Here is a 21,673-nt window from a genome sequence, read left to right on the forward strand (position 1 = left end):
GCGCGCCGACTGCCAGGGAAAAAGCCGGTTGCTGGGAGAGTGAGGAAGAAAGGGAGGGTGCCGAACACGGAAGTGATGGCAGCGCCTTGGGAGCAGGTGGAGGCGGTGACCGCAACGTGTGAGACAGGAACTCAACGCCGACGGGTGGGGGCTTGCAGAAAGGCGTCCGCCTTTTAGGATCTACACGAGGTGCAGGAGTGGCTGGGCCTCCCTTCTCCACCTTAGCGAGCACTCAGAGTGATGGCGATGGTGATGGCGGCAGTTACTCGGACAGCCCCAGTTAAGCTGCGCTCTGAGAGGTGAGTGGGGGAAGGGTGGTTGCTGCCCGGCCTTGCCGATTGGGGTCTGCTATCACTTTCCAGGCTCTCCTAACATGCAACCATATCCGAGTGCCTGACCGTGACCAGTTCCTCCTTGGGGCCCGGTTAGAGAATGAGTCTTTGAGCATCTTCTCTCGAGGAGAGCGAGACCCTTCCCAAACCTTTAATCTTGGCATCCTTCGTGCCCTCACCTTGTCGTTTCTATAGAGATGAAGGAGAGAAGACTTTAATCTCAGTTCTCAGTTCCTAGTGGTATGGCCTGTACATTAATGCTTATTTGGGGGGGACTCTACATATATTCCTTAAGAAGAAAGTAACTTGGATTTCCCCGTTCAGACCCCACCTAAAATTCACTGAACTGCATATTTAGAGCTAAAAGAAGAGCCAGAACTAAAGTATATTGTTGAATAGTTCGCTTCTTACAATCTGAGCGAAGGTCTTGGCCATTAAGTTTATGCTTTGATTGTGTCCCCGTGTTCTCCCATGTTGGCAGAACGGTCTGATGAATACCTTCACAGTTACGTATTTTTGTTGTACCCACTTCTAGTCTGTATCAGACATAAGTGAGACGTTTTTCTGGTGTAGACATTTCCCCATTGTTTTTCAGTCTAGTTCCATTGTGAAAAGTTGCACAGTTACACAAACGGTGCTATTGTTCTTACTGTCTTGGCGTTCTGTGAAGGTTGTTTTGAGTACTAGGGTTCCAAATAGGCTTCCTAGATACTTAAGTTTGGTATATTAATGAAGAGGAAGAGTGATTGGCTGAAAATGAACTTGGGATTTGTGGAAAAATAGCCAAACTATTGTGGATTTCCCATAACAACAAAAGATACCTGAGATGACTCTTTCTGAGTGACTTTATTTGGAGATCATTCGTTAATTTTTAGATAGACTGATGTGTAATTTTTTTATACAAGTAAATATCACTGGATAGACTATGGGATTGAAGATGAACTCTGTTAATATTCGTCTCTGCATTGAATATATCTTGATGAGATTTCAAGGTAGTGCTATTCAGAGCTCAGCATAAGAAGAATCTGTAAATTGGAATAAGAGTTATAAGTATAAAATGCCCTATGACATCTATAAACCCTGTGACTTTAAAACTATGAATGGTGTCTGTATTTCTCTCCCTTCACTCTCCCTAGCAATCAAGCCATTTGATCCATAGGTTAAAGAAAAATTTCCTTTAGGGTGCCTGGGTGGCTGTTGGTTGAGCAACTGCCTTCGGCTCAGGTCATGATCCTGGAGTCCTGGGATCGAGTCTCGCATCGGGCTCCCTGCTCAGCGGGGAGTCTGCTTCTCCCTCTGACCCTCCCCCCTCCAATGTGCTCTCTCTCTCTCTCATTCTCGCTCTCTCAAATGATGAATAAATAAAAAAATAAAAATCTTTAAAAAAAAAAAAAAGAAAAATTTCCTTTACAAATTTCAGATGTATGGAAAGAGCTTAGGCCTTAGAGTTGAACAGCCCCAGGTTTTAATTTTCGCTCTGACAGTTACTCACTGTATGGCCTTGAATATGCTTTACTTTTTCTGATGTCAGATTCCTTATTTCTAAAATGGAGATACCTACTTCCATCGATTGTTGGTTTTAGTGTATAGGAGATACTCATGGATGTATAAAATTAATTGTTACTAATGTCTGGTGTTATTAACAGAGTACTTTGGGTGGGTACTTAGCGCTTTTATTTAAAATAGAGTTTGTTTTGTTTAAATCATTATCCTGTAAAATTTTTCAAGTATTACTTTTGCTAGTATTGCATTTCTCTTTCAGTCAAATGCCAACAAATTTTTATGTCAATGAGTTCATGGTCTTGATGGAAACAGACATTCAAACAACATGTACAAGACAGTGTGGTAATGAAATGCATGTAACTTAAATGTTAGCAAAATTGTGTGGTTATTTAGGATAATGTAGCCTTAAAAAAAATCCATTGTAGCTGTCACTGATCTGGCTGTCAAAATTTTCCAAATGGATTTATTTATCATTAACAGTGCATATCTCATAGGAGTGGGTAGCTGAATGAACTCACCGAAAATGACACCAAGGTCACAGTTTAAACTGCTGTGGAGATTAGTTAGCTTTGCTCTGTTGCAACCATTTATAGGACCCTTACGCTCACAAATATTGTTCTCAAGGGCAAGAGGGTAAGAAAACATGAATATATTACCATTCTGTTGATGGCAATGACTATTATCTACATCATATACTCTTAGAGACTCAGTTTATTTAAGAAGCATATCAGTATTGCCTTATGGAAGGGGTTTAAAACATGCCTTTTCAATAAAATATGTAGTTGATGTAAAAATCACTAATTATGTGAAAGGTAAGGCTGGAAGAGAGTGTTAAAATAACTGAGGCGAGGGACATCTGGGTGGCTCAGTCGATTAAGCATTCAACTCTTGATTTTGTCTCAGGTCATGATCTCAGGGGGGTCATGAGATTGAGCCCCAAGTGGGCTCCATGCTGGGCATGGAGCCTGCTTAAGATTCTCTCTTTCCCTCTGCACCCCCCCACCCCATCTCTCTCACACATGTATGTTCTCTCTCTCTCTCTAAAAAAAATAAAAATAAAAAATAACTGAGGAGAACAGAGTATTGAAGAAAATAATATCAAAGGCAATTTAGACATCTGAAGATTTGTGTATCTCTGAAGGTGTCCTGAAACTTGCCAGCCTATTTAATTTATTTTTGGAGTAAATAATACTTGCATATGTATAAACTTCCTGAGGTATAAAAGGCAATACAGTAAAAGTTCTGTTCCCAGCTATCCAGTTGTTGTGGCTAAAGACAGCCACAGTATTTGATTTTGTTGTTACATGGATAGTGGATCCTTACACAGCAAGACAGATATAATCACTCTTTTATTGATGACGAAACCAAGACTCAGAGAGGTTATAGTTTGTCCAAAGTCACACTCCTACCGAATGTCAAAACGAAAATTAGAGCACACAGATCTTTTACCTTCTGATTCAAGATAGTCTACCATACTGCCACTCCATATCATAACTGTTGCCATAAAACTTAGAATTTAGTAAAACACATCAGGACATAAAAACATTTTATTTAAGTCTAGAGTCACCTTAATACTAGTTTGTTAAAACTTGTACTAGTAAAACTTGTCACCCAAGCTTAAATATAAGAATATGTAATTATAAAGCAATGGAAAGAATAATTTATAGTAAGTTAGAAAAAACTTTGCCTACTCTTTCTGTTGAAATCTATGTATTTACTAAGTTAGCTTGCAAGAAACTACATTTTTTAATAATTAAAGGTTTGGTTATTTACATCCATAATATTTTTAAAGAATTTAAAATTTTTTAACTTTTTAAAAAAAGTGTTTAATATCAGGAGGAATATAAGATGCTTTATGATACTTCAGAAATGCTGAAGCCTCCTCAGCCTCAGATTTTCAAGCCTTATATGTGGCCTTTGTTTCCTCTTGTTCCTTTTTTTTTTTTAATTTTGCCACTTTTCCATGTCTCATTTTTAGAAATTAATTTCTACATGAAAAGTTCTGGGTACTACTAGAAGGTAGCTAATACGCATTTTCATTAATCTCAGTGTATGCTATTTTCATACATCTTAATCCTGGTAGCAAAAACATCAGGCCGCTGGAATTATCCAGATTTTACAATGTGAAAACTGAAGCTAAATGAGATTTTTAAATCAGGTGATATAATTAGTATGTGACAAAGTCTGGATTTTAGCCCATGTTTGATGATTTAGCCCTTCATGCTATTTCATCGGCACCATGCTTCATTTTTAAATATAATGGAGTGAAAAACTGTAGATTGTTAATTTTTTATAGATGTTTAAAACATTAAAATTTTCTCTTTAGACTAAATTACTCTTACAGGAAAAAAGACTGCAAGGAAATGAGCCAAAATGTCTAAATTGACTGCCTTTAGGTAATTGAAGTATAGTTTTTTTTCCTCCCTTTTAAACTTTTCTGAATGTTCCATATATTTTATGCTGAGCATATATAGTTTTTATAATTACAAAATTATAAATCAGAAAGAAAAAATACATCTGTTTAATCCAGGTTATTCCCTAAAGAGTTACAATCATATATCTTAAATATTCTGGTTTCTAAGATTCTTTTAAGGTCCTTCCACTTTTAAAACCCCAGGTACTACCAGCTTTTAGTTTTCTGTTCTGTCTTCACTCTAGATTAACCTTCTTCAGTGACAGGTTCCTGGACATTTCTCTCTGGCATGCTCAGGGAATGTATAATCATTTAAATATTAGCCCAAGTTAATATTTCCCCTAAAATTTGCTCCAAAATTATTTGTGTGAGCTAAGTACAGGAAACTATGGCTTAAGCAGACTTCTTAACTGAAGGACCTCTCAGAACCTTTTGCTAAATATACATGGTAATATTTAATAGGGGAAGCCATTCCTAAACTTGTTTAACAAGGAAACCCCATCTCTCTAGAATGTGTATTAATGTCTTTTAGAACTAGTGTCCACGAAAGTACAGACTGGGAGACACTGGCATAAACAAGCAATAATTGGGAAAGTAAGTGGAGAGTGTGGGGAGGAGGAGGATGTAGTGGTACTAATCAGTAATTCGTTTTGTTTATTAATCCATTTAAGTCCCATGAGCCCTGACTTGGTAGCATGAAAATGGCAGACACTAAAATATTTACTGGAAGGGGGGCTCCTGGGTGGCTCAGTCGTTAAGCGTCTGCCTTCAGCTCAGGTCCCGATCCCAGAGTGCTGGGATCGAGCCCCACATCAGGTGCTCTGCTCAGCGGGAAGCCTGCTTCTCCCTCTCCACTCCCCTTGCTTGTGTTCCCTCTCTCGCTGTCTCTCTCTCTGTCAAATAAATAAATAAAATCTTTAAAAAAATAAAATAAAATAAAATATTTACTAGAAAATGAACCTGTATTGCTCTTGTAATGAGAAAAAAACAAAAAAACATTTTTTTATTTCAGAGATTTTTTTCATATGAACAAACCTGGTTTTCGTTATTTTTCCTTAACATTTCAAGGAGTTCGTATGTCATCTACTATCCAGTATATTCCATTTGTGGGCCCTAAATGTTTCCACAGAATCCTCCTCAAGTCAAACTATGATCATATATTAAGGACTATGACCCACAGAATCAAATTCAAATATCACAGCCTATGATCAGAATGCTTTCAGGGAGTTTTGGGACACATAATGGCAGGTAAACTTTGGAGTCGTGGATTTGGTCAGGAAATTCCCAGACCTGAATTACTATCAGAGTAATTATTTATAAATTCTTTATGTAGTGCAATAAATAATTATTTTAGGATCAAATTTATTTTAATTTAGTATTTACATGAATTCTGGTCTTAGATATCATCAGCATTATAGATAAAGTAGTTGTTCAGTGAATAATTAATATATACAACAGTACTCTGGTAAGCCAACGTCACAGAGAATACAATGAATTTTTCAGGTAGATGAAGTTTAACCCTTTAATTATTGGCTTTTTTTTTTTTTTTTAAGTATAGATTTAAAGTCGACTCCATCCCAGTATGGGGCTTAAACTCACGACCCTGAGATTGAGAGTTGCATGCTCTACCCACTGAGCCAGCCAGCCAGGCATCCCTAATTATTGGCTTTTTAACAATTTTCTGTAGAAATCTTGAATTAAAATCACCTACCTGTCCTTATTCAATAGAAGTAATTAAATGTTATTTAAATCTTTGTTGGTAGAATGGCTATGTTGGATATTAATTCTTGCTCACTGTCCTTGTAGTAGAATCTGGGATCAAATGACTACTGGGAATCTGGGAACTTGCTTTCTTGACAATGGCTTTTATATAAATTTGCTTTTTAGATATTTGCCTCTTCCTCATTAAGAAATAATTTTTTTAAAAGATGTCACTGTGTACTCCCCAGAGCAATGTAATTTAGCTGCCTTCATAAAAAATTAATTATTGAATCAAGAGCCAAAGCAGCCTTCTCCCAAGTGATTTTTTCACCATCTTAAAAAAAAAAAAGCTTTGCAGTTACCAACAAAGATCTTTGATTTGTCAGCACCTTTTAAATTATGATCTTTGATTTCTATAATACATAAAAAAATGGTAGTAAAGCCACTTTCTTATCACTGTGTATCTCCTCTGCCTCATTTATACAAAGTTTGTAAAATTCCAAGAACTAATGATAGGCTGTTTGAAAGGATTCATTCAGATTCAGAACCCAACACTTTTTTTTACATTTAGATTTTACCTCTATAGGCAAGACACAAAAGCACTTTTCTAAAACTCATCTTTAGTCTTTAAAAATAGAAAAATAAAAATTTTGTTCTCACTAAAAATTAATGTTATTTTTATTGAGAACAGTGTGATTGAATTTTTTTATTTTTAAGAATTTTAAGGTTTGGGGCACCTGGGTGGCTCAGTCAGTTAACCTCAAGCGTCTGACTCTTGATTTCATCTCACATCATGATCTCAGGGTCATGAGATTGAGCCCCATGTCAGACTCCACACTGGGCGTGGAGCCTGCTTAAGTTTCTCTCTCTCCCCCTCCCTCTGCTCTGTTCCCCACCCTTTGCATGCACTCTCTCAAAAAAAAAAAAAAGATTTTTAAGATTTAATGAAACTTGTGGAGGAGATTAGAAAATTATTTTTCCATGTGTCTAAGTGTAAAGATGTGAGAGTTTATACATATGATGCATTTTTATCATTTTTGTAAAGAAATCATGTAATAGTGAAGGAAATTCTGAATATCCTTTTTCTAAAAAGATGTCTCTGTAGCACAGATTTTTTTAAGCAATTACTTTCTTCATAACTAAGATGTTATCTATATCACAAAGTGACCAGTTAAATGTTTTGTTTTGCCTTTCTTTTTTAATATATCTGCTAAATAGCTTCTGAGAGCCACCTATCCCAGGAAAGATCATCAATTTTAGAACACCTTAAATTTCAACAACTTAAAAAAAAAAAAAAGAAGAAGGTAGCAGGAGGGGAAGAATGAAGGGGGAGAAATCGGAGGGGTAGACGAACCATGAGAGACGATGGACTCTGAAAAACAAACTGAGGGTTCTAGAGGGGAGGGGGGTGGGAGGATGGGTTAGCCTGGTGGTGGGTATTGAGGAGGGCACATTCTGCATGGAGTACTGGGTGTTAACGCACAAACAATGAATCATGGAACACTACATCTAAAACTAATGATGTAATGTATGGGGATTAACATAAGAATAAAAAAATTTAAAAAAAATTTTTCAACAACTTCAGTACCTTGCTCTGAAGTAACTAGCAAACCTAATATGTTATAAAATTTCTAGGATTGTGTCTATTTACAAAGTATTCTTAAGATTCTATTATTTAAGGTAATATAATCCACAAATCTATTCTGGCAACATGGAAGCAGGTGCAGTCCACTAAAGGTAAACAAAGAAATGGAGAGGGCTGCCATCAGGTCCTCAGCTTTTTGGAACTCTCACTCTTCCTTCAGGAACAGAACCCCATCCAACAAGTAACTATTTGACAATGAGTGATGGGAAAATTGCTAACCATATAATCAATATTAATGAATTTTAATTTTTCTAATGTTTATACAAATCTAAGTAGAAGTTAAATTTTCTTACTACTTTAAAGACTACAACATTAAATGACATTTTGGGCCATATGTTGATATGGTATGTTTTACCAAATCAGTTTTTTGCCATAATTTATAAAAGTGGGAGGGACTTCTGAAGCATGGACTCAGTTTTCTAGCAGAGGAGCTATGTGAAATTTATAGAAGGCTATTATTCTGAGATACATAGAAACCTAAGTCAAGATTTTCTGTGCATTAACTCTTTAAGTACAAGTAAATGTATGGAAGATTCATCTAGGGCTATGGTATGTCATTTTATTTTATGGACACCTGCAGCATTAGCACATGTAAGAACAGTTAACCAAAAATCCAGAGATACTTAACTGATTAGTACCTGTTATATACAAGTTGGTAAGCCTTGCCAAAGTAAATCTGTTATGTTGGCATGTTAGCTTATATAGAATAAGGCTGGAAATTAGTTCTCTAGGGGAAAATGTCAAATTGTTCTCTAGCTTCATGTTCTCTTAAGTTCCAGCTGTATCTGGCATATTGATCTTTTTTCACTGAAACATGTTATTCTCCTAAAAATTAAAACTTTTTAGTTAGAATTGGACTAGAGACAGAAGTATTCTGTGATGTCATCATTATAAACTACTTCTTTTTTTTTTTTCAAGATTTATTTATTTGAGAGAGAGAACAAGTGGGAGGGGCAGGGAGAGAGGGAGAGAGAATCTCAAGCAGACACCGCGATGAGTGCAGAGCTGGACGTGAAGCTGGGATCAGGACCTGAGTGGAAAATAAGAGTTGGACACTCCGATGACTGCATCACCCAGGCACCCCATGAATAATTTCTATTAAACTGGCATATGTGCTTTAATAAAACAATATATCTGATATCTGCTTTTTTAAAAGAACATTTATTGATTACTTAATACATTTAGGATCTGAGCTGAGTACTTTACACACATTATTTCATTTAATCCCCAGCAGCTGAATGAAATAGATAGCATCAATATCTCTACTTTACAGATTAAAAACACTGAGAGGTTTCAAGTCCTATGGCTAGTATAAAATAAACTGGACTCAAACCATACTAGTGGCCACCATTACTGTGCTGTGGAACTGCGTTCTTGTCATATATATGCATAGAGATATGAAAATGTTAAAATGGTTACTGCTGAAGGGTAGGATTATGGACAGTTTTTGGGTTGTTGTTTTTTTTTCATAATTTTAAGCTTGGTTTGAATTAATGATGATGAGTATGAATTACTATTATTTATGTTCATCAAAATGATACATGCACCCAGGTTAAAAATTAAGTTGAAAGCTTAGATAAGATAAATGCTACAGTCCTACCCATTCCAAAGGCATCTACTTTCAATCTTTTAACTGTTTTTCTGATATTTACCTTTATATTCCTAAATCATATGCTGATACTTCTTTCTTGATTCATCAATTATGAGACGTTATCACTTGACTTCCTTTTATGATAGATAAGGATTTAACTCTCCTTCCTTCCTATTTTCTTATTGCATTTATATCACAGTTTTGATGAATATGTAAATGATATTTTCACTGCTGAGCCAGGTATTTTACAACTCTGTTTTCTTTCTTGTATAACTCTTGAATTTTTGTGTGATTAATAATTACCTAATTCTTCCTCTGTTTGCATTCTTCTCAGTTGAATTTTCCAGAAGTCAGTTCTTTTTTTTTTCCTCAAGATCCTCCACCTTGGAACCTATGGCCTTGTGTGATTCTATGGACTAGATGCTCTGGATACCCTATTGTCTAGAGATTTTCCTTCTTCATCATCCTAAGAATTCACATTTCCTCTCTCCTGTGTTAAATATCTTATTTCCTGTGTTATGTCTTCTGTTGTGGGTGTACACTCTAATTTTAGAAGACTTTTCTTCCAATATGAGGTAAAATTATTGATGCTTTGCATATCTGAAAATTTATTTTATCCTCATTTGATTGATAATTTGGCTGGTTATCTCTTCAAAGTTGGAAACTAGTCTCTAGCTTCCAAAACTAGCCTCTAGGTTCCAGTGTTACTGTTGAGAAACCAGATGCCATTTATTTACAGTCCTTTGTGACTCTTTTCCCCTCAGGAAGACTGTTTTTTCATTTTTATATATTTTTTGGCTTGGACTTATTTGTTTATTTAATTGTAGTAAGAACACTTAACATGACATCTACCCTCTTAACTTTAGTATCTCCTCTTTATCTCTAGGATTCTAAAATTTTAGAATAATGTAGCTCAGTGTGTATTTTTCCCCCATTGTGCTGGGTACTCAGTGGACTCTTTCATTATGGAGGCTCATATCCTCTGGTTCTGGGATATTTTCTAATACAGTTTCTTTTGTAATTCCCTCCCCCCCCCCCCATGCTTCATTTTGTTGTTATTTTCTGTGAAATGGCTGTATTGATCCTGTAGCTTTCTTACCTTTTCTAATTGGCCATTTTTTTTTCCTATTTCCTATTATTTCCTCAGTTTATTCTCCAAACTTTCCTATTGAATATTTTATTTCTGTATTCATATTTTTAATTTACAAAACTTTCTTATTCTCTGATTGTCCCAAACTCCTCTTACTCATTCATAGGTTTAATATCTTCTCTTAACTTGGAAGAAATCAATTTTATTTTCTGCTCTTTTTGTGGTTATTGTTTTCTCTAAATTTTTTGTTTTAGCCTCTGTTGTTTATGTTAGAGGCTTTCCTCAAAAGTGATGACCTGTGACTATTCATTCATATTCTGGAGTGAATGAAGCACAACAATGCTGCCTGGCAGCTGTGTGTGAGTAGGTGGGACTTGTGGACTGGCAAGCTTGGGTGGCCTTCCAGGTTTGTTTGCTTTGTTTTGTTTTTTTGATTCCCTTATTTATTTTTAGAGAGAGAGTGTGTGTGTGTTGCGTGTGTGTGTGTGCGCACGCACAGGGGAGGGGGGAAGAGGGAGAGGGAGAATCTCAAGCAGACTCCCCACTGAGCATGGAGCCTGGCGAGGGGCTTGATCTCACAACCCTGAGATCATGACCCGAGCTACAATCAAGAGTCCACTCTTGGATTGCTCAACCAACTGAGGCACCCAGGCACCTACCCCCACCCTCAGCTTTTTATTGACAGAGTCCCAGCTGTCAGCATTTAGAGGTCTTTTCTCTTTGGCCATTCTATTTCTTCAGCAAAGTATCTTTTTTTTTTTTTTTTTTTAAGATTTTATTTATCTGGCAGAGAGAGACACAGCGAGAGAGGGAACACAAGCAAGGGGAGTGGGAGAGGGAGAAGCAGGCCTCCCACTTAGCAGGGAGCCCAATGTGGGGCTCGATCCCAGGACCCTGAGATCGTGACCTGAGCCAAAGGCAGACGCTTAACGACTGAGCCACCTTCAAAGTATCTTTTAGTCCCCTATTATAAGTCTGGCTGCTGGAGTTCTCGGAGTGGATGGAAGAAGGAAGTAGGAACTTTCATTCTGATTTTAGTCCCAAACCTCCCCTCTACCCTCTATGATACCCAAAGTCCTGAGCCTGTCTAGTTCAGTTTCTCCAAATGATAAATATCCCGTCTCCTCTAAGTGTAGGAGTAAAAACTGGAGAGATCCTGTTGTACTTACGTATATTTTCAACCTGCTTCATTTTCCACCCTGTTCTCCACCCATATTTCTGTATCATCTGGTGCCTCTGGGTCCTGGACTTTGCCTACTCTGTTGGTTTGCTTCTCATCCATGTCATCTGTGTGCCTAGTGTTACCTCCTCTCTGCTGCTGAATTATTTACTGCTCCTCCATTCATATTCTGTCCTCATATTTTGTGATTCAGGTTATAGACATCTGCTAGTCTCGTTGAAGGTAAGATTTGTGTTTTTATTTCTCATTTTTTCCTTGTTTTAGGTTGACTTCTGAGAGGATAGAGCAAAAAGATTTTCATTTGGCCATTTCAAGCCAAACAATTATTTTATAATCAGAAGAAAACAAAAAGCTATTCTCATTTTGAGGGGAAATGAAGTTATAAGACTAAGAAATTTAGTAATGGAAAGCAGCCGGTGTAGTAGCTAAAGGAAGCATTAGAATCACTAAAGGATTTTACAGGAGATTTGATTGAAGGCAAAGAGAACTTGAGAGAGAAAAACTGAAGCAGGCCCTGGTAAAGGTGGGAATGCCATCAAGAACAGAGATGGGGGGCGCCTGGGTGGCTCAGTTGGTTGGGCAGCTGCCTTCGGCTCAGGTCATGATCCTGGAGTCCCGGGATCGAGTCCCACATCGGGCTCCCTTCTCAGCAGGGAGTCTGCTTCTCCCTCTGACCCTCCTCCCTCTCATGCTCTCTCTATCTCATTCTCTCTCTCAAATAAATAAAATCTAAAAAAACAAAAAACAGAGATGGGGAGCTTATCTTTGATAACAGAAGTGAAGGAAGAAATGGTAAAATGTAGAGGTAATAGGTAAGATGAGGGAGCTTATATCCAGTGGAGTAAAGTTGGTCATAGAGTTTAATAAACTGCTATTTTGATTTTTTTTTTGTAAATCACCAAGCATTTCAAATCTTATGTATTTTTCACCACTGAATAAAAAAAGTAGAAACTATGTAGTATTAACGAAAAAGATCTGCTTGGGGCTCCTCTATTACTTTTTTATCTTGAAAAATATGTTAAAGTGTAAGCTCTTTTTTTTAAGATTTTATTTATTTATTTGACAGAGAGAGACAGCGAGAGAGGGAACACAAGCAGGGGGAGTGGGGGAGGGAGAAGCAGGCTTCCCGCCGAGCAGGGAGCCCGATGCTCGATCCCAGGATCCTGGGATCATGACCTGAGCCGAAGGCAGATGCTTAACGACTGAGCCACCCAGGTGCCCCAAAGTGTAAGCTCTTAATAACAAGTGTTTATTCTAATCAATGACTCTTCATCTTCTTCAGCTTACTTTGTTGCTTCTTGTTTATTTTTGCTCCGTGGAACTTAATCAACAAACAGCCAAAGCATACTGTTGAATAAAATTTTGGTATAATAAATGATGACGTATCTTCCAAAATCAGATTTAAAAATATTTTCCATATGGATTTTAAATGAGTATATACTAGTGAGGTCACTAAATCAAAATAATCTGTATAATCACCAGGTGCTATTCATTGTTCAGAAATGGAGTATTTTCTTTGACAAGTCTGATTCATTAGTTCACACTTCTAAGTACTTGCCAATCATATTTGCTACTACAGATACTTGTTTCAAATCCCCTTGCTTTGAGAATGCATTCAAGTGGCTCTAAACATTTACTTGACTATTGGGATTATAATGTTCCTCTGACATACCAGAAACTTAATTGTAATCAGTATGCTAAGTGAGACTGATTTTCTCAGTCTCCAAATCCAAATTTCATTTGTAAAATATTTGAGATTATAGAATACTTACCCCAATTCTGGGCTTAAATCTTATTCCACCTAAGAATAGTTAGGCTAATCCCCTCTATACCAATCATTACTATTAGTCTTAATAAAACTCAGTATTTCACATTGTAAATTCTAATATATCCAGCCAATTTTATGGGAAAGTCATTGGCCTATAGAAATTTATCTGCTTGTTTCTCAGAAGTACCAAGAAAAACACAAAGGTGTATGTGTAAAGTAACAAATTTTTATCCGATTCCGTATTTTCTAAAAACTTCCTAGACTGATAGTGAAGTTGACCAATTACTGAAATAAGTTGACAAAACTGTATTGGGAATGCTTGCATGGCATTCCCATTGTTCAGTGGTGATTATTTGATTCTTTTTTAATTTTTTTTATTTATTTGACAGAGAGAGACACAGCAAGAGAGGGAACACAAGCAGGGGGAGTGGGAGAGGGAGAAGCAGGCTTTCCCGCTGAGCAGGGAGCCCGATGCGCGGGGCTCGATCCCAGGACCCTGGGATCATGACGCAAGCCGAAAGCAGACGTTTAACGACTGAGCCACCCAGGCGCCCCTGATTATTTGATTCTTAACAGCTTTTATAACTTAAAGTTCATATTTTCAGTCAATAGGAAAGCAAGGAGAGGGAAGTGAGGGAACTACAGGGTAGTGGTTCTCAAACACAAGTCATATATTTCTCACTGTCTCTTACAAACAATTCACGGACTGGTCTGCTGTGAAATAAAAATAAGGGTAGGAGAGATTGGCATGAGATATACCTCAAGACTAGAAATTGTTCATACAATTTTGAGCATACAGTTGGACTAAGAGAGGCGGCCTCACTTTTTCTAATCTACATTGAAAATTAGCTGTGGGAAAGGAACGCAGATTCTTTTTTTTTTTTTTTAAGATTTTATTTATTTATTTGACAGAGAGAGAGACAGAGAGAGAGGGAACACAAGCAGGGGGAGTGGGAGAGGGAGAAGCAGGCTTCCCGCTGAGCAGGGAGCCCAACGCGGGGCTCGATCCCAGGACCCTGGGATCATGACCTGAGCCGAAGGCAGACGCTTAACGACTGAGCCACCCAGGCACCCCAGGAATGCAGATTCTTGACTCCCGCGCACTATGAAATTACTAGTATATGGTAAAGCAGATCATTTAAGTGAAAACAAAATATCTTGGAACTGTCTTCCAACATATCCAGTACTCTTATCTTGTTCCTGTACTAGTTGTGGTTTTTCATTTTATGTCTGATTGGGGTTTAATATAGAAACTACTGTATGCGAAGTAAATGACAGTTGGACACCTGGGTGGCTCAATTGGTTAAACGTCCGATTCTTGGTTTCAGCTCAAGTCATGATCTCAGGGTCATGAGATCAAGCCCTATTTGGGCTCAGTGCTCCGTATGGAGTCTGCTGGAGATTCTCTCCCTCTCCCTCTGTCCCTCACGCCCCACCCCACCCCTGTGCACTTGCTTGCGCTGAGCATGGAGCCTGCTTGGGCTTCTCTCTCTCCCTCTCCCCCTCCCCCGCTCATGCGCTCACACTCTGTCTCAAAAAAAAAAGTGAATGACAAATGACTGCTGTTTTGTTTTTTTCCCTTTAGATATATCCAGAGAGTGCCCAGAAGAAACTTCCTGCTGGAAAAACTGAAAAAGCAGTATTTATAACACTGGAATTTGTGGATAATTTGTTAAAATGGCAGAAAATAGTGAAAGTATTAGCAAAAATGTAGATGTAAGGCCCAAAACTAGTCGAAGTAGAAGTGCTGACAGAAAGGACGGTTATGTGTGGAGTGGAAAGAAATTGTCTTGGTCAAAAAAGAGTGAAAGTTGTTCAGATGCTGAAACAGTGAATGCTGTAGAGAAAACTGAAGTTCCTTTAAGGAGCCAAGAAAGGAAGCACAGCTGTTCATCCATCGAGTTGGATTTAGATCATTCCTGTGGGCATAGATTTTTAGGCCGATCTCTTAAACAGAAACTGCAAGATGCTGTGGGGCAGTGTTTTCCAATAAAGAATTGTAGTGGTCGGCACTCTTCGGGGCTTCCATCTAAAAGGAAAATTCATATCAGTGAACTCATGTTAGATAAGTGTCCTTTCCCACCTCGATCAGATTTAGCCTTTAGGTGGCATTTTATTAAACGACACACTGCTCCTATAAATCCCAAATCCAATGAATGGGTAAACACAGACTTGTCTCAGAGTGAATTGAGGGATGGTCAGCTAAAACAAAGAAGAAATGTGGAAGAAGAGGTAAACTGCTTCTCACATACCAATGTTCAGCCCTGTGTCATAACCACCAACAGCGCTTCATGTAGAGGTGGTCCTGTGACTGGCTCTGTGATGAACCTGGTTTCAAATAACAGTATAGAAGATAGTGATATGGATTCAGATGATGAAATTATAACACTTTGCACAAGTTCCAGGAAAAGAAACAAACCCAAATGGGAAATGGATGAAGAAATCCTGCAGTTGGAAACACCTCCTAAGTACCATACCCAGATTGATTATGTCCACTGTCTTGTACCAGACCTCCTTCAGATCAATAACAATCCATGTTACTGGGGAGTTATGGATAAATATGCAGCTGAAGCTCTACTAGAGGGAAAACCAGAGGGTACCTTTTTACTGCGAGACTCAGCACAGGAAGACTATTTATTCTCAGTTAGTTTTAGACGCTATAGTCGTTCTCTCCATGCTAGAATTGAACAGTGGAATCACAACTTTAGCTTTGATGCACATGATCCTTGTGTCTTCCATTCTCCTGACATTACTGGGCTCCTAGAACATTATAAAGACCCGAGTGCCTGTATGTTCTTCGAACCACTTTTATCCACTCCTTTAATTCGGACTTTCCCCTTTTCCTTGCAGCATATATGTAGAACAGTTATTTGTAACTGTACAACTTATGATGGCATTGATGCCCTTCCAATTCCTTCTTCTATGAAATTATATCTGAAGGAATATCACTATAAATCAAAAGTTAGAGTACTCAGGATTGATGCAACAGAACAATGCTAGGGAAAGTGTGGGAATATGGGAATGATTATATACATATTTTCATTTAATATTTTATTTTTCTTATGTCACTTTGAATTTTTCTACAAGGGCAGTTGAAATAAATCTCTGCCCTAAATTTTACTTCCAGATCAGTTTATTTTTCTTATGATATACTAATTGTTTAAAGTTACACACTAGGGGTTAATGAATATTTTTGACCAGGTGTTTGGTTTTTGTTTTTACCAAATAGATTGTATGCTTACTTAATTTTTTTTCTTAATTGTAATTCGCTTACAATCCAGGGATATTTGGAATTTGGTAGGCGTTGCAAACACAGTTAAATAATCTATATTTCATACTTTTCTTTCAAAATAATCTTACGTCCTTTCCTACATGTAAATTCCCTTGTTAACCTATGCCATTGGCATTCCTATACATAAAATATAGTTTCCCCATCCCCCTTTTCAGAGTTGTTTTAAAGTTCTTCAGTAAAGCTGAGTGTGTTGTAATTCACAATCCATACCAACGTATTGAGTTTTGTAACTTAATAAATAATAGGGATGTTAAAGGTAACAAAATGGTTTGAAATTAAACTTGAAGTATTTTCATTTTAAATACTAACTATAAAGCAGTATTAGTAAATTTGATTTATCTGATCAGGAAGAATCAAATGAGAACATGACTTTTTGGAGGTGAATTTATTTCCTACCCTGTAGCATGGTCATTTATTTTTTAATAGGTCTTTTGCTCAACCTAGATGAGTTGCTATCTTCAGGACAAATATTGTTCCTTTCTCACTGGAAGCTTTCAAAATAATGATAACACTATTATTAGTAAATAGTAGTTACTAACATACTAAAGCAACTCTGGGGTTTTTCTGTTTTTACTTATGAACTGTTGCTTCTGATTAGCCTTTTCATAGAAACTCTGAGCCTGTTCTTTTGGGGAGATGCCACAGTTTTATAAACAGCCAGAAATTTCCATCGGTAACCAAAGAGGGACCTAAGTATTCATTATTTTAAAATGAGCTTCACTAAACATTCAAGAAGTAAACATGGAGCTCAGTTTTTTGAAACTTAATATTGGTTTTGATTTTCGGGTTTCAAATAATTATTCCTATCTTCAGAATTAACATGTCTTTACTGTGGCGTCAAAAAAGGGAAAACATTTTGAGAGCTACATGGCTTATGCCATACTGAACAGTACTAGGCACTAGGAGTAATATTTTAAATTTGCTGTCTCAATACGGAAGCATTTTTAGAAACGTCATTTTCCCAGTATAATAAAGGTAAATGGAGTGATATCCTATCTAACTCCCCTTTTTTAAAGAGTCAGCGCGTAATTTCCTAGACAGTCGTTTCTTCTGGTGAGCTGTCTAACCCTTTGTACAAATTGGCTTTTTTAATATCATAGTAGTTGATTTCTTGATGATAATTTAGGTCTAGTAGGAAGCTGCGTCCACCTGGACTGAAAGAAATTTGACTCAACTTTCCAAGTTAGAACAGATGTTTCTTAAGTATCATTGCTTTTATTTCCCTTTCCTGCAGTTCTGTTGTAAACATAAAGATGGAATTTTTCAGTAATAGCTTTGAAATAAATTTTTAGCAATTACAACAAAATTAAACCAAGAAAATCTCTTACCATTTTCTAGCATTTTTTTTCTCAGTGATCTCAAGATTGTCTTGGTTCCAGGTAGGGTAACTACTAATTATGGCACCTGTCTGTGGAGTAATGAGGCTCAGGATATCATTAACACCGATATCGGGATAAATATCTCTTCTAAAGATGATATTTTCCTTTTACAAAAGTAGAAAAGTCTCATACTACCTCATCTTTATTGTGACACTTTTGTAGATCACTGAGAAGGTTGTCTTATTTACCAATAAAACACTTCCTAAATATCCATTTTTGGTGAAAGAACATTAATAGTAAGACTCTACCCATGATTATAGTTTTTTATCAGATTTTGATAATGAGACTTTCTGTTTCTGTGAAACAATTATTGTTTTAAATAGTTTTCTTTTAAAAGTAACTTTTTATCAGTACAGAAAAACCTAAGGGATGACTAGCTAACAAATATTCTGTTAAAGAGTAATTTTATAAAGAAAAAATGAAATATAATTATGTTGTCTTTTATAATGGTACAAATTAATGTTTATATGAAAATCAAGATATAAGTAGCTTTTCATATATTCAAACTGGTTGCTTGTGATATATTTTCTCTGGCTTTCTTATTTTTTCAACTTCAAGGTATTAATAGCTGTTAACATTTTCAAAATACTGCCATACATATATCCTTGAACTAAATGATCTAATAAATGAGAGCAGGGAAGAGACTCATTTACTCTGAAATGGTTTGTATTTTTCCTTTGGTATTTGCTACAGTGAAAAGAAATCTGGAAAGTAGAAGTATAAAGACTTGAGAAGGGAATGGTTTACCATGAAGGAAAAAGGAAAGAGTAATAATAAATTTTTAAAACATTAAAGAATTGGAATTTAGAAAGGTTAATTCCTTTCTCTGACTTTGTGAGGATACATTTGGAAGAGCATTCAGTATTCACAAACTTATTTTTTAAATGTAAAATATGTAATTATTGGAATATATAACAAAAGTGACTAAGTCATGAGAGGAACATGAGGAAAGATACAAATATATCTAAATATAAATTTTGTAACTCTAAGTTTGTGGGCATTTGAAAAGTGTAAATTCCAGAGTTGAGAAAGCATCAGCATGGTGGAATTGTGTAGAGCTTATTGGTGAGAGAGGATGGAGCTAAAAGAAACAAGATAAAATATTAAAATTAAGAATTTAGGCATCACCTCAGGGAAGAGCCTTGACAGTGAAAGGGAACTACTTAACTGCTAATAGCTAGTCTGGACCAGACACTTAACTGCGCTTTGGGAATCATCCTGCACTAATCAGGAAATAAACTTGACTTTTCTATTTCTCAAGCTTTTCAGGACAACCCCACCACCACTACCATGCATCTTTTTTTTTTTTTTAAAGCTATAGCATCTTGATTCATACTCTTAATTCTTGAAATATTCTGAATGGGGTTTTTTAGGTTCCTTGAGCATTTTTGTATGAAGAATCCTATGTGATCTTTCTATAGCCATGCCATTCACTTAAATAATTCATAGAGAGAATGGTTTAATTTAAAGGAAGACCTAATAGGAAGAAGATTAAAGGAAGCTTTTAGTCAGCCTGTGGTTAGATTTATTGATTTGGTGAACAGAACTGTGTTCTTTCCTGAATTTAAGCTAATGGTCAAAGAATGGCTTTCAGTTAAAGTTGTGACTTATTATAAATAATATAAAGAATGTCTAAGTAATTAGAAATACTTTAAAAACTAGAGTAAATGTGGCCAATAGGACTCCTACAAATTCCATTTCCTTTTATAAGAAAAACACAAACCATTATTTATTCATGAGCCAAAGCCATTAAGAAGACAAATCAAGTGATCAGCTTCCTGTCTCTCTGAAGTTTGGATCATTTTATAGACCCACGTAATAGAGCGGTTTCTTCCTATGAAACAAAAACCTTGAAACCTAACTCTTATACTCTTAGTTTTCATTTAAAAACTTTTTTGTCACTTTTAGCTATAATGAGTCAAATAGGCTATATATATTGATTTTGGTGGAGTAAATCTCACAGGAAAGTAGACTTAATTATTTCTGGAGACAACACAGGGAGAATAATGTTTAAATGTAAAAAAAAAACCCTGTGTGTTAAGTAATACCCAAATGAATAAAAGATTTTAAGTCAAGCAGACTATTGTTTCTATTTTGGAAAAAAATCTTTACAATTTTGGTCTTAACTGTAATCAGTTTTACATTTATTTTTATTTCTAAAGAATGAACAGAAAGCACAAAGGTTTTTTTTTTTCTTTTTTTAATGACCTAGTAGAAATGAGCAATGCTGCAAGAGTCTGCCTATGCCATTCTAATATATTAAGTTATTCGACACAGTGGAAGTGACTTTTTAAATGGATTGGCTTCTAAGTAGAAGTGTAGACTAACGGATACAGCCCAATGGAAAGGGATTTGAGGCACATTAATCCTATTTCAAATAAAAGCAGAGTCTATTTTTTGTTTAATTTTGAATAGATTACTCAATCCTAAATCTTTATCTTCATCTCCTAGCATATAAAATGTAGAAAAATAATACTTGTCACAACTTCCTGAAGGTTAATTCATTTAAGAGATGACCCTTGGAGCATACTTGAAAATAATTTCTGTAATTTCTTGAAAATAACGTGATAGATTTTCAAAGTATCCCCTTAGTGGACCCTGCAAACTCACATTCACTTCTTATAGTCTGTAATAGGCTTTCTTGGCTTGATTTGACAATAGAGGTAACAGTACAATTTGGATTTATGGTTTAGACTCTGGAATTGGATGAACAATTGCAGTTTCCTCCTACCCTTAATAAGGTTTATGTAAAATTGATGTTTGCCTGTTATTTTAAAAGTTGATTATGTTTGCAGGAAGTGAAGATAATCACTTTTGCTGTGGTTATAATCAAATCTAAACTTTCAGACTTAGGAAAGTAAAACTCAAGGAGGTTTACTTAAATTACACTTACTTTGCTAGGATTGAATCAATTCTGTATAAGCCAAGTATGAACTTGATATATACTTGAATATACAGAGTTTAAGTAGTAATTTCACAAAACTGTTAGTACTCTCGTCAGTTGGGCTTGTATGATCCTCCCCTTACCCAAAAAGAAGTAGACTGTTTCCATTTTTATTTCTAATCCTAAAGTTGAATGTTTCTTCTTGGATGTGAGTTCAAATAAATTGATCTGAATAAATTTTCACTTCTTCTTAATTAAAAATTCGTATATAAAACCCAAAGGCTTTGTATTTTGTTTTTAAAACGTTGTATATCTTGGGGTGCCTGGGTGGCTCAGTTGGCTAAGCATCTGACTCTTGATTCAAGCCCCGCCTTGGGCTTCACCCTGGGCATGGAGCCTGCTTAAGATTCTATCTCTCCCTCTCTGCACAAGCTCTCTCTAAAAACAAAAAACACTGTATATCCTGGCTTTGCACATTCAACTTAGAATCTAAAAAAATTGGGGGCGCCTGCGTGGCTCAGTCAGTTAAGCATCGGACTTTTGGTTTCAGCTCAGGTCATGATCTCAGGGTCCTAAGATGTTTGGGAGTCTTTCCCTCTGCCCATCTACCCACCCCCCCCCCCCCCCCGCTTTCATGCCCGCGTACACTCTCAAATCTAAAAAAAGAGTAAGAAAAAATTTTAAAATCTGTATTACACGTTTTCTAATTCAAAATACACCTTATGTGTTAATGTGTCAGTTTGGGTCTTCTAGAAGCAGATGCCAAAATGCGATTAAATGTGCAAGAGATTTATTGGGGAAACACGAAGGAAGAAGGTGTGGAAGTCTCCCCATCACTTTGCAAGTCTGACATACATGAAAGAAATGCAGATTGATGAGGGTGGGGTTCAGACTG

At 36.4% G+C, this 21,673-nt stretch overlaps 1 protein-coding gene across 1 annotated transcript; it reads left to right on the forward strand.

Annotated features, from left to right (window-relative positions):
• The first annotated feature begins 3 nt into the window (after positions 1–3).
• Positions 4–21,052, forward strand: SOCS4 (suppressor of cytokine signaling 4). Its single transcript, XM_045900907.3, has 2 exons — positions 4–299; positions 14,809–21,052. Exon 2 carries the CDS (start codon positions 14,901–14,903, stop codon positions 16,221–16,223), a length of 1,323 nt encoding a protein of 440 aa, XP_045756863.1. The 5' UTR covers positions 4–299; positions 14,809–14,900; the 3' UTR covers positions 16,224–21,052.
• Positions 21,053–21,673: the final 621 nt, after the last annotated feature.

This window comes from Mirounga angustirostris, unplaced genomic scaffold, assembly GCF_029215605.1.
Source record: "Mirounga angustirostris isolate CCGP_5_RB_7025 unplaced genomic scaffold, mMirAng1.0.hap1 SCAF_9, whole genome shotgun sequence".
NCBI lineage: Eukaryota > Metazoa > Chordata > Mammalia > Carnivora > Phocidae > Mirounga > Mirounga angustirostris.